General features: G+C 48.7%; 1 protein-coding gene across 1 annotated transcript in view; it reads right to left on the minus strand.

Annotated features, from left to right (window-relative positions):
- Window positions 1–1,888: 1,888 nt before the first annotated feature.
- The window catches only part of CCNJL (cyclin J like), a 55,385-nt gene continuing 30,855 nt past the window's right edge, over window positions 1,889–26,418 (minus strand). Inside the window, exons 4-6 of the mRNA XM_041749091.1 lie at window positions 7,834–8,136; window positions 6,054–6,213; window positions 1,889–4,047 (exon numbers count right to left, since the gene is read on the minus strand). Of these exons, the coding sequence (XP_041605025.1) occupies window positions 3,615–4,047; window positions 6,054–6,213; window positions 7,834–8,136 (896 nt within the window). The 3' untranslated portion in view covers window positions 1,889–3,614. The remainder of the gene's footprint in view (window positions 4,048–6,053; window positions 6,214–7,833; window positions 8,137–26,418) is intronic.

Below are 26,418 nucleotides of genomic sequence, written 5' to 3' on the forward strand. Positions count from 1 at the left end.
GGAAAACGGTCTGCACGTCCCAGCCCTTCACACGGCTTGGCAAAAGAAATACTGCATAGAACAAAGAGCAACGGAGTATGGAATTAAGTCTACGTCCGGAGCTCAGGTGGCTCAGAAACTGACTGGGATGCAGTTTCCTTACTCTGTCCTTCAGGCCAGAAACCAGGTCCCGTATGAAGTCCTCCACTGGAACTTCAAAGAAAACCTGCATCTGAATCACCGGGAAGCCAGCTAGAAATGCAGACCCCCAGGCCCTGCTCCTCTCAGAGAGGGCTCCAGGTCATTGCGCAGCTTGCTCAGTGGTTTGAAAATCTCTGAAGTAGGAAAAGTCAGCCCTAGAGAGGCCTTTAAGGTCATCTCTGTGCTTTTTCAAGCTTTCCGAACTACTGGCCAGCACAGGAACTAACAAAACCGAATAAGGAATGCCCGTGTGTGGAAGGACAAGTGGATCCCTCTGGTGGAGGAAGGGCAGGGGGCCCTCTGTGCCTCAGTTTCCCTCCTAAGCTCAAAACCACCCAACTCAACCAGCTCTATGGGAACAGGTGGAGAAACTGAGGCTTAAACACAGAGGGGTAGTGAAGTGAATGTTCTTGGTAAATCTGTGACCTGCCTTGTCACCGAATACCCCCCCAAACCTAGAGTCTCCTGCCTCACCTGGCCTGCACATGGCAAACATGAGTACTGCCCCCAGCCCTGCCCTGCCTGCCAACACACGCCGTTCCCAAACACCCCCTGGGGCTGGACGTCAGCTGCATGCCCTCAGTGGCATCTCCCCACACCTCCCCGTCCCAACTAAAGGCATTGGTGCTTAGCGAGAGCCACTCGACTCCACACTGGCACCATGTCCCCAGGATGGTTCTCCTGCAGGAACCCGGGAGAGCGGAGGGTGGGGCTCTTTTTCTTGCAGAAAGAGTCTGACACCTTCCATAATTGCTGACATCATGATCCACGGATTCTGTGATACACATATATTTACATTTTAACATTCTTGAAAAAAGAATGCAATATTTAATCAGCAGTATCTTAAGCACTGTGCCAGTTTCCCTGGCAAGGAAAATTCTTTAATTCTTCTTACAGGTACATAAAATAATGGTGCATCCTGAAGTAGACTTTACGTTTGGTTTTGACGTGCATTATGTTGCTTAACCCTCATGAGAACCCCTATGAAGCAAGTGTTATCAACCCCATTTTAACAGGTGAGAAGACTGAGGCTCAGAGCAGTTGAGTCAACTGCCTCCTGACAACTAGTAAGTGGTTGTGGTGAATCTTACATGGTAGCTTGGCTAGGCTGTGCATACAGCTTAATCAAACACTAGTCCAGATGTTGCTGTGAAGGCATTTTGTAGATGCAATGAACATTTACGATCAGCAGGCCTTAAATAAAGGAGACTACTTTCCACATTGGGGGTGGGGAGGGGGTTCTCATGCAGTCAGGTGAAGGCTATAAGAGCAAAAACAGGTTCCCTGTTGGAGTTTTGCCCCCAAAGCGTGTAACAGAAGTCCTGAGTTTCTGGCTTACCCTAGATTTTGGACTCAGTTGAAACATCCAACTCTTACCTGAATTTCTAGCCTGTTGGCCTGCCCTACAAATTCCTAACCCGTCAGCCCCAACCCTGTGAGCCAATTCCTTAAAATAGATCTCTGGCTACCGATAGAATGGGTTGTTTCTGTGGAGAGAGAACCTTGAACAGTGGTAGAACTGGGCTGTCGAGCCTTACTGCTGCTGCGGGTGTCACCAGCGAGGCCCAGCTCCAGCTCAGAGAGCAGCAACCCAGCTCCCCCGGAGCCAGTGTTGTGTTGTCCAGCCCCCCACAACCTCTGGGCAGGAGCAGAAGACACCCATGGGCTAGCTGAGAGGACAAGGCCAGGAAGTGAACAGAGACCAAGAGCAGGTGATATGTTTATTGCAGGATGCCTTTTTCTGGGTGCTGGGCTGGCTGTGAGGTTCTACGGGGGGGGGGGGGGTCCCCCTCACAAGCCCCAGTCCCAGAATAGACAGACACATTAACTTGGAATCCAAACTAGTCTCACATAAATAGAAGGCTGGCAAAGGAAAAAAAAGAGATAAGCAACAAATGAACGTGTGGTTTTTCCACACTCGTGCGACAAAGTGGCAGTAGCACCTCATCCACGTCACCTCTTCTTAATTCTGCTTCCATGTTGAAGCTTTCATTTGCTCTGAAAATCACCTTCGGATCCAATTCAGCAGCCACCTTCCTGGCAGTCCCCGAGCCAGTCTCCTGGACTGGCAAATGAGCCAAGAAAATCAAGATAGTTCTTCTTCAAACAAACAAAAAAAATGCTTCTATGGTTCTTTGCACCTCCTAGTTCTGATGGGTGAACAATGTGTCCCCCTGACCCCGAACCAACCAAAAAAATACAACAAGCACAAGCCACAAGTCAGCATAAAAACATATTGCACATGGATACAAGAGTCTTCCTGAGAGCCCTTTCGCTGCGGGTACCCAAATACTGGCTTTCGATCCAACCAATCACATGCCCCGTCAGTGGTTGTGACATATACCCACGTACATGCCCTGCTCCCCAAATCCAGCTGGCAGGGAGCAAATATTCTACATTTTTAGCCTTCCCTATTAGCCAAACTCAAAGCCAAGGCTAGGTTTAACCTCATGCACCATAAGCACGCTGTGGAGGGAGGGAGGGAGGAGGGGGGCGTTAGTTATAAACCTTTGTCTCCCTTTCAACCACCTTTTCCTCTGGGTGGTTGCTGAAGTTCTAAGGTGAACATGGCATCCAAGACGCGTAATCTTCTGGAACTAAGAGCCTGGAAAGTGGCTCTTCCCAATCATATGCTTTTGAGAACAAAACTCTGTTGTCACAAGCTGGGTTCAAACTTACAGCCCTTGTGTGGGACAGGCAGTGTGGCAATCGACGTTTTTGTTTTTTTTTCTCCTAAGGAATTTTCAAGTATCACAAAATCCCTGATACAGTATGTAAACAAGATATCTTACTGAACAGAAAGCTAGGTCACTTCAGGAAGCAGCAGCATGTGAAATATCTAAAAGGCCAAATAAGGTTTTAGGTTTGACAACAAAGGCAAGACAGCCACCCACCCCACGCCTCGGAGGGCAGACACTCAGGCATACGCACGCACGCAGGCTCCGCTGGAGGGAGCCAAGGAAAGAGCACCCAATACAGCATCTGCTGGGGGTCCTGAGAACACATCAGGCAGTCCCTTCTTTTTTCAGTGTAGCTGCCGCTGGCAAGGAATAAAGATGTCTCTAATGCTAAAAACCAAACACGTGCATGGGCCGGTGGTCTGCATCCAGTTTCCAGTCTCCTGGCATCTGTTTTCCCAAGTCTTTCTCAATCACCGGGCCTCTCCTCCAGAGGATGGTGGCTGAGCCATTCCTCCTGCACCCCAGCTACACACGTGGAAGACATTTTTCAGAATTCTCTCAGGGGAGGGGTGTCATTGACTTTTGCTCTGGGTCAGCTTTATTTAAAAAGAACATGAACCCTGTGTCCAAGGTCAACGAGGTTCTGTGGGGATGGCCTCCCCACTGCCTCACTCGGCTGAGCTCCCCTCACCTGTGTCCTCTTTCTCTGCCCAGGTGAGTCTCCAAGACCTCCCTGTGTGGCCCGGAGGTGCCCTATCTGTCGAAACAGCCTGTGGGGAATGTGTGGCTTCCACTGAAGTAGCTGCTTCCGTAGGCGGTGGCGAGGCAGTGCCTGGGCTCGGCAGTGATGGCCATCTGCACGCTGAGGGGCGCGGGGAGGGACATGGGACACACGTCCAGGGGCTGGAGAGTGGGGTACAGGGTGTGGAGGGATAAGCCAGAGCCTCCTGAGAGCAGGCTCCCAGAGCGGTGGGTCTGCAGCGAGTCCCGATAGGCCAAGCAGAGGTCCTGCACTGGGGTCTGGGTCTGGAACTGGGTGAGGGCTGGCGTCGTTGCCGGCTGGCTGAGGGTGGGGTAGGTGGGCGGCTGGAACAGCACCTGGGTGGGCGCAGGGCTTCTGCTGGGCACCATTGTCAGGGACTGACTTTTGACTGCGACGGCATCCTTGAAGACGTTGTCATAAGCTCTGAAAGGAAAGGACCTGGGTGAGACTTGAGGTCAAAGGCCATAGCAGGAGACCCCTGAGGTTGCCCCTAAGTGGGATTTGAGATCTGGGTGTCAGGACCTCAGGGCCGGTCCAGCCCATGCTCTCTGCCTGCAGCACTGCCCCTGCTGCTCTCTCACTGGACTCAGACTGCAGATCCAGGCTTGGGAAACCCTTTCTGGCCCCTCGAGTCTAGCCTAGCTGTTCTCCAAGCCGCTACACTGCCCCATCTCAGGGGTCAACCTCCCAGATGATAATTTCTGGGTTATCTCCCAGCCCCTCGTGCCAAGCACAAGCTCCAGGATGGAGGGGCCCTCTGCTCTTGCTCATCACTGCATCCCCAGCACCCAACACAGGGCCTGGCACTTAGATGAGCACAGTCTCTGCCTTCGAGGCACCTCTAAACAGATTTAAGCAAGGCATCCCGGGGGGCCTAAGTGTCACCTTCAGAAAACGGGACAACAGGGTTACTTCCATCCAAAAAAAAAAAAAAAAGCTTCCCATAAAGCTTTCTTTTTTCAAAGATTTTATTTATTTATTTATTCATGAGTGACAGAGAGAGAGAAAGAGAGAGAGAGAGAGAGAGGCAGACACGAAGAGAGAGAAGCAGGTTCCATGCAGGGAGCCTGATGTTGGACTTGATCCCAGGACTCCAGGATCAGGTCCTGGGCTGAAGGTGGCGCTGAACCGCTGAACCGCTGAGCCACTGGGGCTGCCCCCATAAAGCTTTCTGAAATAACAAATCCATTCATCCATTAGAGGCTTAGGTTCAGACAGGAGGACACTGAGGCTGTGCCTCTGAGACGGCGGCCAGCCTGGAGCCACCACCACAGTGAAGAGGCAGGGCTGGTGGCTAAGAATCTGGGGGCACCTATCTGGATTCAGATCACACCATATATGCCCTAGTTTTAGGCACCTTCAACAAACACGGCTTTTATTTATTCATTTATTTATTTTTTCAATTTTTAAAAAATGTATTTAAATTCAATTAATGAACATATAATGTATTACTGGTTTCCGAGATAGAGGTCAGTGTTTCATCAGTCTTATATAGCAAACGCAGATTTAAAACAAGGCCCAGGGAGCAGGGCGGGTAATGAGACAAAGGCAGCTAGCCACAGGCAAAGCCTCCCACACAGGGAGGCAGCTTTCCAAAGGGGCCGGTCCCGTGGTGAGGAGGGCTGGCATCTAGAAGATGCTGCCACCTGTTGGGTGGAAGAGGGACAGGTTGCAGCCAGCCTGGAGTTCTCTGTCCCCTCTGTCTCCTCCCTGTGGTCACCACTGAACACCTTCATGGTGTTGGGTCCTGCTGCCCTTATGCACCTTCTCTGATACACTCGACATGTCCTCACCAAGATTCCCAGGGACCCCTGCAAGGAGGCTGTGGCTTCTTATGTTAAGCCACTTTGGGCTTAGCTGGCTAAGAGGTCAGCTTTGTGGCCGTGTCTGAGAAAAGCAGCTTAGGGGTGCCTGGGTGGCTCGGCAGCTGAGTGTATGCCTTCCGCTCAGGGTGTGATCCTGGAGTTCTGGGATCGAGTCGCACATTGGACTCCCCGCAGAGAGCCTGCTTCTCCTTTTGCCTGTGTCTCTGCCTCTCTATGTCCCTCATGAGTAAATAGATAAAATCTTTAAAAAAGAAAGAGAGAGAGAAAAGTAGCTTATGAGTGTAATCACTCAGTGTAATCATCCATAGGACTGATACAATGGGACTCAGAGCAGACAGCCCAGATTCTCAGAAGGGTACACACATAGCCTCTCTCCTCTCCCACCCCTTACCTTAAAATTGCAAACCCAAAAGCTGCCCAAAATAGGAAGGACCAACTCTGCAAACCTCATTTCTATCAGGAGTCGTCATGGCTGACTTTACATGACACGCTATCCAGAGGAACCACCATGACCCTTCAACCCTGAAAAAATGCCTGAGGTGGGTCTCCAGAGCAAATACCTCGATATTTTAGAAACACAGAAAAATTAGGGATGCAACTTACACCAGCAGGATTTCAATGCACGTGCTTAGATGTTCCAGAGAGTAATTTGAGATCCTCTGTAGGTCTCTGGTCCAGTAGGGAGAAAGCTGAAGGCAGATCCTAGAGGCCCCAACACAGGCTGCAGCAACCACAGAAGGCTGGAATTTGTAGAAAATATGATCTGAAAGAGAACCATAGGAGTCGGCATCATAAAGCCTCGCTCTGGGGTCCCAGTGCCCCTCCTGCCCTGCACCTCCTGAGAACTGGCAGACAAAGGGTAAGGTTCAAGGTTGTTCATTACTGCCACACATGCACAAGATGAAAAATCAGAAACAGCGTGAAGCTCCACTCCTGAATCTTAAACACCTTGGTGCTCAGTCTGGGATTTCTAGTGCCAGTCTAATGATTTTCAAAATTTCACCCAGAGCTTCCAGGGAGTTGCAAGGGGCTCGCTGATGGGCTAGGAACAGCACCACAAAAACACATGTCCTTTCTTGGGTTGTTAGGGGGAATGACACACCATTGCAGAGGCTTCTGTTTCGGGCGATGACTACAGGCTACTTGCTAATAGTAGCAAAGCTTGGCCTACAGTAGGCACGCAATAAAAATCTGTTGAATGAATGAATGATGAATGCATGGTCACAAGCATCTGATATTCCCAACTAAAACTAGCACTGAACTTATGTTTACGGAGGACCTTCCGTCAGGTCCCCCACCCCCTGCTTTTCTGACATATGATTGGCAAATAAAAATGATATATATTTAAGGTGTACAACGTGATGTTTCGGTATGTGTGTATGTTGTGAAATGAATCTCAATGTCCTACAAAGATGTCCAGCAACACAGCAAAGCTGGCACTACTTATGTGCAAAGGCAAATTGTTCAAATTCCCATGATTTTCATGAATGACACTGGTTATCAGTGTATTATCTATTGTTCCATCTTACATTGTTCATGATTTCTGATGACTTCAACGTTTGCCTGTTAAAGCAGGAGACAAGCAGGGGGTGGCGTTATGGTTATGGGCACCGTCACCAATCAGACTCCTCAGATTCAAATCTTAGCAATGACCGCGGGTACTTCAAGTTACTTCAGCTCTTGAGCATCCGTTAAGGAAACGGATTTGTAAAATGAAAATAACAGAAGTGATTTGCATGTGGAGTCATTGTGAAATTCAAATGACATCATATACCCAAAGAACTAAAATAAGGTGGCTGGTGCACGTAAATATTCAATTAATGCTTGATATCATAATTGTTGATTGTCTTGTTACTCGGGACCATTTTGGTTTGTGGCGAGTTATAGGGTGGTTGCATTGACGCTATTTCTGACCTTGTATTTTACCTAATACCTAGATTTTAAGACAGTGGGAAGACGGGGATTCAAATAAAGTCCCAAACTTTAAAAGGGTAACTTTATTGCTAAACTTTATTACTAAAACATAACCCCTGCCCCACCCTATCTGTATGATAGCTTTTCTGGGACGACCCACTGGCAAATCTGTCCTATTTAGATCATTTGCAATGGACCAAGTTACTGTAAGAAAAATTAGCAGGTGATTAGTAAGTTTGTAGGGTGCCAGCTGCAGTACATAAGCTGCCATCTGTCTTTTACATAGTACTGGCAACACAATGGGAAAATCGTTGCCCCTCCTTTGTGTATGCCCTGCAAGGTGGCAGTGCTCTGGGTGGACGGGCCCTGGTCCATAGGGACTCCGTGGGTGGACGTGTCTCTCGGTGCCAAGTGATCCCAGCCCTGTGTGGGTGGGGAAGGGGTAAGAGGCCCCGCTGTCAGGCCTCACCTCGCAGGGTGACCTCTAGGAAGTAGTGGGCATACTCCTTGAGGCACTCTTTGGTCTTGCGGGGGCAGGCAGTGGGCCAGCTGTGGCAGTGGTGGTCCTTCTGGCTGACGGAGGCCAAGAGGTAGTAATCCAGGAAATGGGCAGGCGTGGGCAGGCAGAGGTTCCAGCCGAACGCCTCCAGGAGCAGCAGCTCCGTGTTAAGCAGCTCCTTCTTGGTGAGGGTGAAGTTCTGGCCGCTCAGGATCCTCGTACTGTTTATCTGCTCCAGCTTGGGTACATGGTCTTCCCTGTCCTCGAATTTACCTGGGGGAGAAGCAGAGGTTATTAGAAGACAGCACTTCGCCAGGGGGGGAAGGCCCATCTTCAAATGCCTGGACAGTGTTAGCAGGAAGGACAGAAAGCCAAAAGGCCCCACTGCCAAGGGGACTAACTGCCTACATTCTGGATCTGACTCACTTGGGCTTGAATCTCCAAGCCATCACTTCCAGCTGTGTGATCGTGCACAGGTGTCTCACCCCCTCTGTGCCTCAGTGCTTATACCTGTAAAATGGAATCTAAACCTCATAAGGTTTTTGTCAGAGACGACAAGAGAATGCATATCCGATATCCAGGCCAGCATGTACGACACAGAAGGTGTTTAACGGCAGTCAGCAACAGCAGTGCGGGCCTGGGGAATATGGGAGCCCTCTCCCCGTCTCTGGCCCTCCCTGATTCAATCTCAAGATTGGTCAGGGGTCAGACAGCCAGAGTCAGAATGATCTTGCAAATTTGATCCTGTCCCCCCACATGGAGAAAAGCCCTACAATGGCTCCCCACTGCCCTCAGCACTGGGCTTAAACCCCATCAACAGGTTGTTAGCTTGGATTCCCTCAGAAACAGTTTGCTTGGGAGGTGAGCCAAGGAAAGACTGGTAAGTGGAAGAAGGCAGGAAAGGGAGGAAAACCAAGAAGGGAACGTTATCTTGAAGTTATCCATACCCCCACGTGCACTGCAGCATTAATTACAACAGACAAGACAGGGAAATAACCCAAGTGTCCACTGACAGATGAAAGGATAAAGAAGAGATGGTATTTATATACAACAGAATAACATTCAGCCGTATGAAGAAGGACATCCTGCCATTCGCAACAACATGGATAAACCTTGAGGGCATTATGCTCAGTGAAATAAGCCAGGCAGAGAAAGACAAATGCTGTATGATCCCTCTTACACGTGGAATCTAAAAAAGCCGAACTCATAGACACAAAGAACAGGCTGGTAGTTACCAGAGACAGGGGTGGGTGACACTTGTGAAGGTGGTCAAAAGTACAAACTTCCAGGGGCACCTGATGGCTCAGTCGGTTAGGCGTCTGCCTTTGGCTCAGGTCATAGTCTTGAGGTCCTAGGATCCAGCCCCAGGTCGGGCTCCCTGCTCTGCAGGGAGTCTGCTTCTCCCTCTCCCTCTGCCTCCCTCCCCACTCATGCTCTCTGTCTCTCTCTCAAATAAATACAATCTTTTTAAAAAAAAAGGCACAAACTTCCAGCTACAAATTGGTCCCGAGATGTAATGTACAGCATGGTGACTGTAGTTAACAACATACTCTACATCTGACAGCTGCTGAATGAGTAGACCTTAGTTCTCATCACTAGAAAAAATATAGTAAAGGTGATGGATGTTAACTAAACTTACTGTGATGATCATTTAACAGTATGTACATGTATCAAATGATTTTTATACACTTTATTATTTTTAGATTTTATTTATTTACTCACGAGAAACACAGAGAGGCAGAGACATAGGCAGAGGGAGAAGCAGACTCCCCGCGGGGAGCCCGATGCAGGACTTGATCCCGGGACTCCAGGATCACGACCTGAGCCACAGGCAGATGCTCAGCTACTGAGTCACCCAGGCATCCCAATTTTTATATACTTTCAACTAATATATGTCAATTATATCTCAATAACACTGGGTCTATGTGTATGTCTTCCGAGGTGAGGCCACAGGAGGCCTTGCAACTTCCACCCTCCTCCCTCAGAGTGCCATGCTGGACCACCATGTAAGGGAGCAGGTCTAGCCTGGTGGAGGTGGAGAGGCCACAAGGAGAAGAGAGGTGCCCAGGCAACAGCCAGCACCAACTCTCAGCCACGTGAATGAGACCATCCCAGACCCTCCAGCAGCTGTATGAATGAGCACAGGTGAAGCCAGCAGAGGAAATGCCATGCAACCCACATCACTGTTGTTTTAGATCACCAAGTTGGGCAGGATTCGTTTGGCAGGAATAGATAACTGGGATATATTCATATCAATGGTGGTGGCAAAAAGATGTGAAACCCCACAAATAGGCACATCAAACAGTGCCACGGGAAGGCACTGGAGGAAAAATGAATAAATACTGGAAGGTCCTGGAAATAAACCACATGACATAGAGCCACACAGAGCAAGACACAAAAATTAAACATGAGCCTTCATCATCCCACTCATGGGTCAAGGGAACTGAGGTTTATATTTATTCACTTATATCTTATTTATACAGCAAACCGTGGCAGTCACCAGTGGTGGATAGCTCCAGTGGCTGCCCCCACTGCGGGAGGGTCTGCAGGTGGGGCAGCTATGGGCCTCCCAGCTGTCACCCACACGCACATCTGGCTGTGGTCTCCATCTCTACACTTCTCTGAAGGCCCCTTGCCCCCCTGGCCCACGAGCCTTCATCTACGCAGCCCTCTGCATGGAGCACCCTTCCCCTTCGCTCCACCAACCTTTCCCTGTCCCTCATCCCAAAGTCCCTGTGCCTTGGAAGCCTCCTCCCACTGCAGTCCCCGTGCTGTGTGACTCTACATCACATGGTGAGTCCTGCGGCCGGTCTCAGAGTGGTCGCCTGTAGCCTCTGAGCCCAACCCCACAGGAAGCAAAAACTGCTGAGTGAGTGCTAGGAGAGACAGTGTGCAGCCCAGCTGAGCTCAGAAAGCATGCGTCTGTCTGTCTGCACCGATGAAAAGAACGGCAAGGCGTCCACACACCTGTGCACAACGGTGAACACCCCGTGACCCAGTTCCCATCAGACTTTTGCCCTTCTTAGGAGGGATAATGAAGTAACCACTTCAGGCTGCCTTGCAGCAGATACAATGCATTCCTCAGGAAGGCCTCCAAAAATGTCACTGAGAAATGAAACTTGGACTCTGGGAAGCCAGCATCTCCATCTTCTCCTCGAGCCTTAAAGAGCCCACTACATGGGCAAAGATGGTGTGACATGAAGCTCTGGTCTTTGATGGGCAGGAGCTGAGCAGACAAAACTGTGAGGAGTGCAGACTGATGGCTGACCAGCCCCACACACTTAGGGTAGGCCTAGACCCTCTCCTTTCAGAGCCCTGCACACCAGGGCCTAAGCCTGGCATGGCACCACCTCCAGGGCATACACCTTCCCTTGTCTTGCGTGCATGGGCTACTCAGGCAGGAAAGGCATGGTCGATGCCACCCAAGGGTGAAGAGTCTCTTGTATGGCTGGAAATCCTGTGGCGGGGCCTAGCCAATGGAGCCTTGCCAGGCCCCTACACCCTCCCTAAGCCCAGGACTGCTCCTCCAGCTCGGAGTGTTCATCCCTTCACTCACCTCATCATGTGTCCCCCAGTGCTCAGTTCAGAGGTCACTGGATGTCATCAAGGCATTTCTCACGCTCAGACTGCTTAATATCCAACAACTCAGTATTAACGGCTAGCACCTGACCCACAGGTCATCAATAGATCTCAGGCTGTGAGGACAAGAATCACATCTGACCCATTTGCAGCTGTGCACCCCAGTTCCCAGGACTGTGCCTGGTACACAGTAACTGCCCAATGAATATTCACTGAAAGAAGGAATAGCACTCTCCTGATAGTTGATTTTTAGGCCATTTCAATTGTTCTCTGATGACCTCAGATGATCTGTAATCCCTAATTTTTTTCTTCAATGATCATATCTTTGTGCAAATTAAAAAGAAAGAAAAAACATTTTTGCAAGGTTGTGAAATTTTTCCTGAATCCTGTGCTGAACTAAGCCAACACTGTTCCCAGACACTCAGATACAAGTGGCTCTTTTCTTCCCCAGGGCAGAAGGTGGCATGGCGAAGGTCACTGCCCTGGGAAAAATGTGTGTCCTACTGGGAGGGGCAGTAAGAGCTGTCCACACCATTGCTGGCAGCCAGCAATCTATCCTAACTGGCAGATGTGCTCAGTGAGATTCGTCTCCTCTCTGGCCTCAGAGCTTTTCAGACCTTTCAGAGCTCTGCCTCCCCCAGCCACCAGGCCCAAGAGGATTACCCTCTAAGGGAAGGGGCCACGGATTACTAAGGAATCAGAATTGACCAGCTCCCCAGCTGGGGAAGCTTCTGCAGGCCAGAGCCAGGCAGAGTGGGGTCTGAATCCTCAGTGAGTTTGCTCTGGACTAAAAGTGCTAAACCCTACAGGCTGTTTGTTCCCTCGTTAGGAAGAGGCCCCTGTGGAGATGAAATGGCCATGCAGAGAGCAACGTGCTTCAGTAGTGCCCGGCACACGGAAACGGACAGCGTCCTCACACTGGGCCGGGCACTGGATCCCCCAGGGAGGGTCTGTTCCGACCCCCAGAGGCTCAGAGAGAAAGCTCAGGAATTTTGTTCCGCATCCAGGAGCGACCTTGGAGCACCTGCTCTTGACTGCTGGCCAGTGGACCCCAGCTTAGCGACTATCCCCAGCACGGTACATTTCGAGGCCAGAAAAGGTTTTATGAGTTTCCTGACGTTGCAGGCGCCTGGCAGACACTTCCTCCCCTCCTCCCGTGACCATGAGCGGGGCCAGCCCTTTGTCCTCGGGGCTGCCGCTGCCACCAAGCGCAGCCACTCAGCTGCTTGCTCCTTATCAACAAACTGTATTGACACCAGATGCCTGGAAGTCTTCAGGCAGGTCCCCCGGGAGGTGTGGGGGACAGACGTTTGAGTCTGTCCAAGTCAGGCCAGAGCCACAGACTCAAAGACTCTCTTTTGACTCCTTCAATGTACGTTTTATTTGGAAAATGTTCAAATCCACAGAGGAGATGAAATGATGTTAACAGTAAACACAGATGACCCTTCAGCTAGATTCACCACTGCTGACTCTGAGCCACATTTGTTCTGTATGTATGTGTGTGTGTGTGGTGTGTGTGTGTGTGTGTGTGTGTGTGTGTGTGTGTGTGTACATACTGGTTTCACTGGACCATTCTTAATTAAGATGCAGAGGTGATGTGCCACCCCTGGACAGCATCCATCCCTGAAGCCATTTTCCTATATAATCATAATGCTATTACCAATCCTAAGAACATCAGCATTAATGCGATAATATTTCCTTTCCTTTTTTTCTTTTTCTTTTTTTTTTTAAAGTAGGCTCTACACTCAACGTGGAGCTTAAACTCACAACCCTGAGATCAAGGGCTGCACGCTCCACCGACTGAGCCAGCCAGGCGCCCCTGCAATAACATTTTCTAACATTCAATCCACATTGGACTTCCTCCCCAGGAATCCTCAAAATGTCTTTTATGACTTTTGTTTTTTTGGATCCAGATTCAATGAGGCTCACACATGGTGTCTGTTATATCTCTTTAGTCCCATTCTTTGTTTTTCATGACACTGCCTCTGGATGAATTGATGCCAGTTTTCTTCTAAAATGCCCCAATTCTGGGGGTGCTTGGCTGGCTCAGTTGGTGGAGCATGCAATTCTTGATCTTGGGGTCATAAGTTCTGCGTTGGGCCTAGAACTTAAAGAAAAAAAAAGCCCCGGACACTTGTGTCACTCAGTGGTTGAGTGTCTGCCTTTGGCTCAGGGTGTGATCCCTGGGGTCCTGGGATAGAGTCCCACATCAGGGTCTCCACGGAGAACCTGCTTCTCCCTCTGCCTGTGTCTCTGCCTCTCTCTGCATGTCTCATGAATAAATAAATAAAATCTTAAAAAAAAAATGCCCCGTATTCTGGATTGTCTCCTCACAATCAGACAATTTGAGTAAGGAAACTACAGAGGCAATGTTTTGTCCTTCTTACCGGATCACATCAGTTTGTCCCAGCATTAGCGATGCTACGTTTGATCGCTTGGTTAAGGTGGTGACCCCAGATCTCTCCATTTTAAAGGTACCACTTTCCTGCGAAATTAATAAGTAATCTGTGAGGTGACACCTTCAGACTGAATATCCTGTCTCCCAACAACCTTTAACTTAAGGATTTGGCATCCACAAATGATTTTTCCCTGAATAAATAATTACTTAGGGGTTGAAAAAGAATTTTTCACAATTCTATCATTCTATCTACATTTTTCTTTTTTGGGTGTTCACACTGCCCCAAATTTGAGTGGTGAGAGTCATATTAACATACCTGTAAGATTAAAAAAAAAATCCTAACACCACTGAAGCACATACCCAGGGTCTAGAGTTCAGACAGAGGCAAATGAGCCCCGAATGTAGGAGTGGTGGTGAAGCCTGCAAATAATGCCCTTGAGGACCCTCTTGCACACCCGGATGACAGTTCCTCCTGGTACTCCCAGGGGCTGGTACACAAGCCAACCCAGTGAACCCCAGCCATCCCCGGGGTCACACAATTATTGGACTGACGACCACAAGTCCAACCAAGCAGCCTAACTCAACCACAGAGGCAGGACGCTGTCAATCCAGCAAGCCTCAGGAGGGGCTCTTGCAGACAGGCTTTTTTGGGTCCTTCTCTTTTTTAAATAGCATTTTTGTTTGTTGTGGTAAAATGCACATAACATAAAATTTATCATTTTAACCATACAGTTCAGTGGCATTCAGTACATTTACACTGTTGTGCAACAATCACCAGAACTCCTTTCATCTTGCAAAACTGAAACTGTATACCCATGAAACAGTAACTCACTGTCCCTGGCTCCCCCTCGGCTGGTAACCACCATTCTATTTTCTTTCTCTACGAACTGACTACTCTAGAGACTGGCTTTTCTTCTTCCACCTATGGTCCTAGCAAACAAGCCTTAAGCAGGCCAAACGGGATTCCTGACTTTTCTGAATTGGGGCCAAGAGAAACGATATTTTTTTAATTGCTTAAAAAATGTTTTATTTTGGAAAATTTAAAATATACAAAAAAAAAAAAGAAATTCTATAATGAACCCCTGATACGTTACCCATCTCCAACAATCATCAACATTTATACTGCCTTTGGAAAAATTCCTAAACAAAAAGGTGCACGTAGGGGAGAATTCTGTAAAAAGCCAGTGCTGCCTCACCTGTGAAGTCCAGGCCCAGGGCTATTTACGTGCTCCTAAGCGGCTGCTTTACTGCTTTACTGCTCCCCGTGACCTTCCCACAGTCAGACCATCAGGCCCAGCAAGAGGCCTGTTTACAGACTCATTCAGGGTTACCTGCTGCCCATTCAGGAGCTATACTTAGGCTCTGATATGAGGCCACAATTTCTTGGCCAAGGAGAACCAGGTTTTAAAGCAACGGCTGGCACCTCTTCTTACCTAAAGAAATGCAATGCTTAAAAAATTTTTTTTTAGGCAGGCTTGAACTCACAACCCTGAGATCCAGACCTGAGCTGAGATCAAGATTCAGATGCTTAAGGGACTGAACCACCCAGGTGCCTTGAAATGCAATGCTTTTAAAAACAGGCAAAGCTACTGTTCCCCAAGAAGGGCCACTCTCCTATTTTAAAGCTCCCCCCCACCATCTTGTCATCTGAGAACGAGAACAAAATCAGATTAGGAACTGAGACCCCCATGGCTGTCCCACAGCCCCCAGGAGCCCCCATCCTACTCTGTGAGGTGCGGATGAGGAGGAAAGAGAGGCAGGGCAGGGGCATAGAAAGTGGCTCCAGTGACTTCCCAGCCTTGCCTGGCCTTCAGGGGGGCACCTGCCAGCTTCGGAGGGACTGTGGGAAGGGCTGGGCAGTTAGGGTTAGGGGGAGCCTGAGAGGCCAGAGGAAACTCTGGTGGAGAGCTTTCTCCCAGATACCCAGGGGAGGCAGCACGGGCCCATTAGTTCCCGGCAGCGCCAGGCTGAATGCAGGCAGACCTTTCTGATGCTCTTTCTTTCCTTCTCAGATTCTTCCTTCACTGGAGGACAGAGAAGTGGCCACCAGGAGGGGCAAATGTTTAATGTGAGCTGAGAAGATTTAAAGAGGGCTGAGAATTCTGTGACCTGGGGGAACCCAGATTCTGTGGGAGGTCCTGACGGGGAAATAGGGTGAGAACGCCCTCCGCAAAAGCCTCAGTCAAGTTCAGGCTCAGGTGCTAGTGTTCCATCCTTAACTCTGTGATACACACATACCTTCCGTGATTTCAGGCCATCACCTGGAAACCCATTCCTCCAAGGCTGGTAGACAGGCTCAGGAGACAGCACAGGTAACGTGACTGGCACCGGGCCTCGGGTGCAGACAGCACCCTGTAAATGGCAGCAGCTGCTGCTCTATGGGTTACAGAACACAGTATTTATCCTTTGCACCCCAAACCTGGGATATTCTTCTAAAGTCCTGTTAGTTAGGTACAGATGAACCAAAGCTGGTAGCCAGTGCTACAAGACATTTTCGTACAGGCTCTGATAAAGGGGTAGAAACAAGCTCAATAAAAGGTTCCCCCACCCAATGCCACCGGCCGGGCTGTGCTGGACGCTGGAGTGGCTCCAGTCTCCTTCCTCTGGACTATGACCTTGAACTCCACTCTGGGGCTGCAGGTTCCAAGGTTCATGTAAGGGGAGGCAAAGGGGAGTATGGGTCCACAGCCTTTCTGGATGGGTCCTCCCCACAGGGGGTGGGGCACTTCCAGGTCACTGAGGTAGTCAGCAAGAGGCAGGATGTGCACACACCAGGGTGTGAGCTCTGGGAGCATAAAGACTCCCACGTTTGCTTCTCCACCGCCTGCCAGGTTCCATCACAAAATAGCTGGCATCAAGAAACACAGGCAGCCCCCATGGAGGGGAAGTCTCCCTGTGGCTGCCCTCTCAGCCCATTCTGGTAACAAGCCTGGAGGCTGGGAGTGTCTCCCACTTGGAATCGGAAGCTCAGAAGGATTGAGTGAGTTGCTACAATCACCCAGGGATAAGAAACAAAGGAAAACTGGAAATATGCCTATTTGCTCCATGAGGGTAGGGGTCACCTGTGCTTTGTAGAATATCACAGAACCCCTCCACCCAGCACAGCATCTGGCATAAACTGGTTAAAGATTAGTTTTTTAAATGAAAAATGGCTCCGAAGTCCAGAGCATCTCAGAGAGTTGTGGGTGCAGGGATTCCCGTGGACGTGGGTATGAGGTTGGCTGTGCCCCTCCCCACAATGGCCCTGTTCTCCACACACACTCATCCTCATCCTCCTCTCTGCTTATGCTAGTTAGCACTTTGATGCCTGAGCCTTTCCATTGAAGATCTGTAGGATCAACAGGACCTACTTTACCCCAATGATAGAGTGGGGATTCAAGAATGTATCTATGAGGGATACCTTCTGTGATAAAGGACCACCCCCACCCCCATCCACCCAAACCAGCTTTTTCATTAAAAAAAATTTGGCAGATGGGACACCTGGGTGGCTCAGCAGTTGGGCACCTGCCTTTGGCTCAGGTTGTGATCCTGGGATCCTGGATTGTGTCCCACATCAGGCTCCCTCCAAGGAGCCTGCTTCTCCCTCTGCCCCTGTCTTTGCCTCTCTCTCTAGGTTTCTCATGAATAAAGAAATAAAATCTGGGATCCCTGGGTGGCGCAGCGGTTTGGCGCCTGCCTTTGGCCCAGGGCTCGATCCTGGAGACCCGGGATCGAATCCCACGTCGGGCTCCCGGTGCATGGAGCCTGCTTCTCCGTCTGCATGTGTCTCTGCCTCTCTCTTTCTCTCTCTGTGACTATCATAAATCAATAAAAATTAAAAAAAAAAAAAATTAAATTAAAAAAAAAAAAAAAGAAATAAAATCTTAAAAAAAAAAAGTTAAAAAAATTCTTTGGCGTTCTGTAGTTACTGGAGGCCAGACGGGGGCTTCCCACTGGTCTCCCTAGGGGACACTGTTCATCTGTCCAGCACGCAGTGTCTTTCTGAGGAGCCATGGGAGACAGACTGAGCAATGTGACAGAGAAGCCAGGACACTACTCTGAAGACAGCACCCTCTCCAAGGCTGTTGTACTTGGCAATGCAGCACGGAGGGCAGAGGGCACTCTGATGAGGACTCCCCTGGGGTCCTACAGAGGCGCAGCCACTTGCTGGCAGTGGGCTGGGCAGGTCTCAGAATCTTGGCCCCTGTGATGGCGACAACAGAGGTGGGACTGTGGCAAAGGTAGCGTGAGAACTCAGCATTCTGGAATGGTGCCCAGTGCTCTGCCAACATTGGACCTTGCTCTTCTTTGTGAAATTCTGTCGATTTGGGGCCAACTGTGCAATTGTAGTCACGGGGACGACAGGTTAGTTTCTGGATAGGATCTGATATGGGGGACACAGAAAGCTAGGGAGAGAGCACGAGAAGCCTTCAGCTAAAGGCAGGGCATTGGTGCTCTTCCAGGGAGGGCAGAAGCTGTGAAGGCCACAGGGGGTGAGGCAGCAGGGCGTGGCCCCCACTCTGCCCTTAACGTGCTGCAGGGATCTAGAGGTTAGAAAATGTCCCAGAGAAAAACCCTCTGATCTTAGGGGCCAACTGGGGAGACCTGGCATGAAGGTGGACCTGGGACCTTCCCTGGCTGGGTCCCATCTTTCCTCAGGACACAAAGAAAGGTCTTTACGGGGTGGGTGTCTTACAGCCCCAAAGAGACGGCCTGAGTGGAAGCAGTGTCGACAGTCCCTGTCCCTGAAGAGGACTCATTCTGCAGATATACCTCCTATGCACTGAGCCTTGGAAATGGTGGAGCACAAACAGAGTCCCCCTCCACAGGTTGCCTTACAGTGTGTCCCTCCTCCCAGGGCCTAGCTCCCCCTCCCCCCGCTTTTTTAGACCTTATTTATTTGAGAGAGAGAGAGGGAGAGAGAGAGAGAGAGCACAAGCAGGGGGAGCGGCAGAGGGAGAGGGAGAAGCAGACTCCCTGCTGATCAGCGAGCCGGATGAGGGGGCTCGATCCCAGGACCTTGGGATCATAACCCAAGCTGAAGGCAGTGATTAAACTGACTGAGCCACCCAGGCGCCCCTCCTTCCTCTCTTAAAAGCAGGTTGCTCCACGCATGGCTGCACCTCTAGTCTGACACAGAGTAGGGAAGAATGAATCAATAAATGAGTGAATAATAAATGAATAAAAGCACATTTCTGACAGGCTGAGTCAATTCCTAAGTCCAACTTTGGAAACAGACAAGAGGTGAGGTTGTGGGTGGTTGTTTTCTTCAGGAGGAAATTGTAAAAATGCCTCCCAGGTCAGAGGTGGCATTTGGCCAGCCGAGTCACATATTGGCTTCCCTTCTGGCTTCTGACACAGGACTTCCCTGTCTCAGAATGGAGCAACTGGTACAATGACTTCACGCGGTGGCCCCTGGAAATCCTGGACTCCTTTGTGCTCTGCTTCATGAATAATTTCATTGCCTATCTAAAAGCAGGGGCTGCGGGGTGGGGGGCCCTTTCAGGTACACGGTGGGCATCTGGGGCCAGGGCTGAGCAAGTACTTCATGCGGAGGAATGGAGTCCTCTCTGATGACAGAGGTCACTGCTTTGTAGAATGCTCATCCCAGCTTGCCAGGGGCTGCTCTGGACCAGGCCTGATGGGGCCGCAGCTGCAGCAAGAGCAGAGAATGAATCCTTCTGGATGGCAGTGCTATAGGTGTGGACATCAGGGGTCCTGGCACCTCTGCTGGAGCAGGGAAAAGGAGGAGGTGGCCACTTCTTTCAAGGTTAGAAGGGGAGCGTCTTCCAAATCTGTAACTTGGTCCTGAAGACTGAGGTGTTCAACCAGGTCAGCTAACGTGTGGTCTGCAGGCTCCGAAGAGAGAGCTGGGAGTCTTCCTAGCAACCTCGCCATCTGCTTGTCTGTCTTCCCTGGTGTGGCCAACGAAGGAAGAGATCCAGCTGTAGGACAAAGGCCACTGTGGTGTGGTGGCTGAGAGCAAGGACTCAGGGACACGGCTACCTGGATCCCCATTCACACTCCCTTGGGTAAGTCACCCACCTTACTGGGCCTCAGCTTTTTCCTCTATCAAGTGGAGAAAATAATACTGCCTATTTTATAGGATTGTTCTGAGGATCAAATGAATTTAATCCATGCAAAGAGCTCAGAAGACTGCCTGGCATATCAACAACCTATTAGCCATTCCGTGATCACTGGGGTCAGGCAAGGTCTGCCCTCCACCCCAAATTTTGATTACAGAAAAAGAAATGTAGTAAGTTTGCAAGTAATTTTTATTTTATTCTTTTTTTTTCTTTTTCTTTCTTTCTTTTTTTTTTAAATTAAGTTGGCTCCACGTCCAATGCAGGGCTCAAACTCATGACTCTGCGATTAAGAGTTGTATGCTCTACTGACTTAGCCAGCCAGGCCCCCCTTATTTTATTCCTTTATTCCTTTCTCTATTTTCTGATTTTTTACAAGGAACTAATATCATTCTCCCACTGAAGAAAAACAGTTTAAAATTCTTAAAAGATGCCACTGATGGGAACCTAGAAGCCAGAATTGGCAGAGTAACTACCAAAGAAGGATCCAGAACATGTGTGTCTGTCCTAGTCCAAGACTATCCCAGTGAGAATCTGCTTTACAAGTACTCACAAATCAGAGTGCCCTAGAAGAGTTCCAGGAACCCTAACACGTCAGTGACAAAGACGACACTTTTCCTGTCTAGACATTGAAATGCTTGTAATTAAAACAAAGACTCAGGAGGCAGGGAGAGGCAACAGATACTCCTTCAAGACAATCTCGAAAATCCAGGCAAAGACACCTAACCTAAAAATCATCTCTAATCTCACCACTTGGGGTATAATGGGCTGGCTTATTTCCTCTCTGGATCTGAAAGTTTTAAAAGCAACCAAAGCTGCCCTGCTGGTAGTACTACAACTCTCACTGACTAGGTGGCGGGTGCCCAGTGAAGGGGAGGCTGCTGTGACCAGGGGAGCAAACTCCCTCCACTACTGAGATCCGGGGCCTCTGAGGTGAGGCAAGGAAGACGTATAATCTGGAAAACTCTGCGATGGCTCTCCCTCAGGGGAAGGGGCCCTGGATGAATAAAAACTCGACAGCTCTTCCCTCCTCCACTTTAGCATTAACAAGAGAATGTGTATAAGGCAATCCTGGACATAACAGGGGACAAGGTTCGGTCGGTAAGACACAAGGATTCACTAGAGAGAGGGTTCAAGGTTAAAATAAATGAAAAGAAAAGAAAGATGAAGGCCTAGCTCCCAGCACAAGCTGCAGATAAGTGTGAAGACCAGACAGGGTGCCTGACGTCAATGTCTTGGTCATTATCCCATGAAGAAGTGGTCAGGCTATTCTCCTGAAAGTCAAGACACTGAGATTTTCATAGAAGCCACTAGCCTGTGCTTGGCATGTGCCCAGACACCTGCTGGCGATCCCTGGCTGGGAGGCTCCTTCTTTAGAACATGCCTCCAGATCATAAGCAACATGAGGACGGGGACTTGATCCATTTCGTGCCCCGCTGTCTCCCAGGCTCAGTGCATAGTAAGTACATGTGGGTGAAATGATTTATCTTCAGTGGCAAGGCCTGTAGATATTCTTTCTGTTTGCTACCGCCTCCCCAGGTATATAGCTTCTGGTATACAGCAGAGGTCAAATCAAGGTCTTTTGAGTGACTCACCCATATGGGGTCAAGGTTAATTGCATCTTCAATTAACCCATGCATTTTAAGATTCCTCCCTTATTCTCACCAGCCACAAAACAAAACAAAACAAAAAACCCCAAAAAACAAGAAAACCCCCACTTGGATCCCAGAACTCCAGGCCCTGGACGAGTAGGCCTGAGCACTACAGTTGCTAAAGCAAACTACATTTCTGAGTTTCCGGCCCAGCCAGCTTCCTGACTGACGGGTCACACAAAATCCTTTCCCTGAAAATAGCTCTAAGCCTGCCAGTCTGCAGAGATGGGAAAAGGAAATGGAAAATCACCAAGTCCTTCCTCACTCACTGCACTGCAACATCAGAGCCCCAAGCCCGGATGTACTTGGTGTGGCCCTCATGTGACAGAACAGACCACTTTTTCCAGTCCACCCCAGGCTGTGTTGCGTGGCCACCACCAAAATGTCACTGATTAGAAGATGCACCATCGATGCTGCAGCAGCTTTCTGGAGGAAATAATCAATGACTGTCATATTAAGTGCACACATCAAATGGAAGACCCATGCCAATTTCTGAAATGTGAGACTGTGGCAGGGAGGAAATGGTAGTGCTCCCCCCTAGCCACCTTGCACGAATTACCTCCTGCATGGGGGCTGCATATTTCTTTCCTTGCAGATTTGGGTATAATCCTGTAAATAAAATCAATAAATCTCACGCTTTGTCCAAAGTAACACCCCTAAAAAGGCCACCTGGAAAAATGGCCCCCTTTGCATCTGCTGGCTATAATTAGTGCCCTAGAGGCATTTCAAGCACTCCCAGTTTTGGGGAGAGCTAGTGTGCTTAACTTCCCTAGGCCTTCCTCCATCCAGGTCTGGGGGAGGGGGGATTAAGACTGCTTTCAATGCTTTCAAGTTTCCAAATCTCCAACAGAGAGACCTCATCCTACCCTCCCGGCTGTCAAGGAAGCTGCTCTTCAGAAGCAGCAGTTGCTAAGTAGTCAAAGCAGGGGGAGGGAAGGGAAGGGATGCAGGGGCGACTGAGGGGGAGTGAAGGTGTTTTACTGGGAGACAGGCCTCTCTTAGAATTTCCTGAGCCCCAGAGCATAAGTACCAGACAGGCAATGACTTCAATTGGTACCTTTGAAAAGAGATGAGGCTATTGATTTTTCTGGCTTATGGAGTCTTAAAAGCAATTGGTCTGGGGAATTAGTTTCTCATCTGAGCATCCTGGACGGAACAAGGCAGAAAGGCGGGATGCAAATACACTCCCTGCTGGGAGCACAGAAGAACAGCCACAAGTAGACACCTGTGAGGGGCCAACATGGGGGAGGCACACTGCTCCTCTTCTGATAGTTTATTTAGATAGAGAAGTGTGGTGCCAAAGGCTCCCACAAATTAAGTTGAATTTAAGAAAAAAGGGATCTCAGGGTCCCTGAGTGGCTCAGTCCGTTAAGAATCTGCCTTTGGTTCAGGTCATGATCCCCAGGTTCTGGGATCGAGTCCCCAGTCAGGCTTCCTGCTCAGTGGGAAGTCTGCTTCTCCCTCTACTCTGCTGCTCCCCCTGCTTGTACGTGTTCTCTGTGTCAAATAGATAGATAGATAGATAGATAGATAGATAGATAGATAGATAGAGAAAGAAAGGAAAGAAAGAAAGAAAGGAAGAAAAAAGGGAGCTCACCTGTTGGTTAAAGCCTCTGCAAAGCAATTTACTGCTACCTCTCAAAATCTTAAATGCACACACCTTTGACCAAAGCAACTCCACCTCTGGGCATTTTTCTCACAGACATACTTACGTGTGCAAAAAGGATAGTTGTTGTCATATTATTTACAGTAATGAAAAAAACCCGATGGCAATCTAGATGCCCACTGATTGAGGAGTCGTCAAACAGACGGCAGTGTTTATGATATGGTGAACTCTACCATCAATACAGAGTAAGGTAAACTCCTGAAGATGGACGGGAAAGATGGTCCCTGGCGTACTATGAAGAAAGCACTTTTGGTATGAACCCACCTATGTAAATACACAGTTGATTCTGGTCATTCTGCAGAAGCTATGTTCTATAAAGTCACTGGGGACACTGAACAAGTAGACATAGAACCATACTTCTAGGGGGGGAAGTACAGGGTTAGGTTCCTGTGAGCCTCTGGTCACATTTTCCTTAATCGGTCAATACAAAACCTGTGATTTTCTGTTCAACATACTGTCAATTCATTATCACCAAACTCCCAGCCAGGAGCGTGATAACTCATGCCTGAATAAACCTCATCCAGCACACGTATTTTCTTTCTATGGCACATCACAGCCTTGTGCTCAGGAACGTGAGACAGTAATTCAGTATGAGAACTGTTTCATTTACTTTTTAAAAAGATATATTTATTTGGGGGGGTGGGGAGAGAGGGAGAGCACATAAGTGCACCTGCGTGGGGAGGGCAGAGGACGAGCAAGGAGGAGAGATGCGGAGCAGGTGGGGGCTCGATCTGAGGACCCTGAGATCATGACTTCAGCTGAAAACAACACTTGGATGCTCAACTGACCGAGCCACCCAGGCACCCCTTGAGGGCCATTTTAAACAGTAAACCGCCAAAAGCAGAAAAATGAGAAAATGTGGCACTAAAGAGACTAAGCAAAGAACCCTTGTTTTTAAGCACGACCCTTTTTAAGGACCTTTGTTTTCTTCTGAAAACAAGAAGGCACAGCATTGCCTTGTTCCACCTCAGCCGGGAAATGCACAGGGAGTGACTCTGCAGAGTCCGTGAATGACTGCCCAAGTTCGGTGGGTGCTGATTTTGAGGTTACAGATACATTTTAGTGAATAGGTCAATTTACAAGTACAGAATCCTTGAATTATGAGGATTAACTCTATGTCTCTATATGCACAGAACATTTCTAGAAAATACAGGTCAATTTGGGAAAAAGATATAAGAAACTACTACCAGAAGCTATCTTTGACACATGGGATGGGTAGCGGATTTTCTCCTTTATCTTCTGAATCTCACTGTCCAAGTGAGTATACCATTTCTAGTTTTAAAAATCTACGGGAGGGGGGCACCTGGGTGGCTCAGAAGGTTAAGTGTCCAACTGTTGGTTTCAGCTTGGGTCGTGATCTTGGGGTCGTGGGATTGAGCCCCCACGTTGAGTCCTGCGTTCAGTGTGTGGAGTCTGTTGGAGATTAGTTTTCCCTCTGCTCTTCCCCTAGCTCCTCCCTCACTCCTGTATGCATGCTCTCTCTGTCTCTAATAGTAAAATCTTTAAAAAAGAAATAAGCAAAAAAAAAAGAAGAAGAAGAAGAAGAAGAAAGAAATAAATAAAAATAAAAATATACAGTAGGAAGATGAGCCTTTCTCCAAGTACATGCAGCAGAGCATGACAGATTCACTCTGGGCTAAAGGATCCTGGCCTGCTAGAGGGCCAGTGCCTTGCAGAAAGGCCATGTGACCACCCCCTGCTTGATGCTCCCCTCTCCTGGGGAGGAGGTGGAGAGCTGAGATGAAGGCTAGCAGAGGACTCAGCCTCACCTACAAAAACCTGAAAGTCAGGACTTTACGCCCAAGAAACAGACTTGTCACCCTTAGCTTTTCCTGCCTTTCATGTACCAGAAGCAATCAGTGAGGGACAGGATAGGGCTTATAGTCCAGAAGAGAAAGTATGATGGAGCTGGGGTTATCTATATCTATATCTATCTGTACCTATATCTATATCTATCTATATCTATATATCATCTATATATATCTCCATAAAGAGAGAGGGAGAGAAAATAAAAAAGGCAGGGGGAAGGGGAGAATCTTACAATTTTGTTTACTGGGCAGTTCATATGGGTATAATATAGGATTCATTTTTCCTCCTCATAAATGAAAATAGATTTATTTTCCCAATTATGAAAACACATAAATAAGCCTGGGTCTGGAAGTATACAGATCAAACTGTGGCAAAAGGACCACAGGTTTGGGGGAAATAAATTTTTTTTTTAATTTTTTTTTTTTTTAATTTTTATTTATTTATGATAGTCACAGAGAGAGAGAGAGAGAGGCAGAGACATAGGCAGAGGGAGAAGCAGGCTCCATGCACCGGGAGCCTGACGTGGGATTCGATCCCGGGTCTCCAGGATCGCGCCCTGGGCCAAAGGCAAGCGCCAAACCACTGCGCCACCCAGGGATCCCCAATTTTTTTTTTATATAAGTGCTACTCATGTGGATTTTTTTTTTTTTTTAGATTTTATTTATTTCTTCATGAGAGACACAGCAGGAGAGGCAGAGACATAGGCAGAGGCTCTCTCTACAGGGAGCCTGATGTGGGACTCAATACCAGGACCCTGGGATCACGGCCTGAGCCAAAGGTAGACCCTCAACCACTGTGCCACCCAGGTGCCCCTCATTTGGATTTTTTAACAATAAAAATGTATTTCATACTTTTTTTTTTTTATCATAATAACAATGTCTTGCATTTAAGGCCATGCTGCCCTAGCAAAAAGACCATCCTGGTCATGCCTCTGGCCTTTCTGGTTTTCTTTCCCACACTCTCTCCTTTAAAAAAAGATTTTTTTAGAGAGAGAAAGCACACAGATGAGTGTGGAGGGGGAGAGGAACAGGAAGAGAGAGAGAGGATCTTTTTTTTTTTTTTTTTTTTTTTTTGAGAGAGAGGATCTTAAGCAGGCTCTGCAATCAGTACAGTGCCATGGCAGGGCTTGATCCCAGGACCCTGAGATCATGATCGGAGCTGAAACCAAGAGTCAGTGGCTTAACCGACAGAGTCACCCAGGCGCCCCTCCCACCCTTCCTCCTGCCTCAGGCTGCTCCTTGTCCTGGGGCCAAGGAGTCAACACCCAGTCATCTCTGAGCAGCAACAGCCAGGCAACAGCAAAACTCTTGAGTTTCCTTAAAAAAGTTCAATGTTGAAGAGCCAATTTTTTTTTTAAATTTTATTTATTTATTCATGAGAGACACAGGC

Source organism: Vulpes lagopus, chromosome 3, assembly GCF_018345385.1.
Source record: "Vulpes lagopus strain Blue_001 chromosome 3, ASM1834538v1, whole genome shotgun sequence".
Lineage (NCBI taxonomy): Eukaryota > Metazoa > Chordata > Mammalia > Carnivora > Canidae > Vulpes > Vulpes lagopus.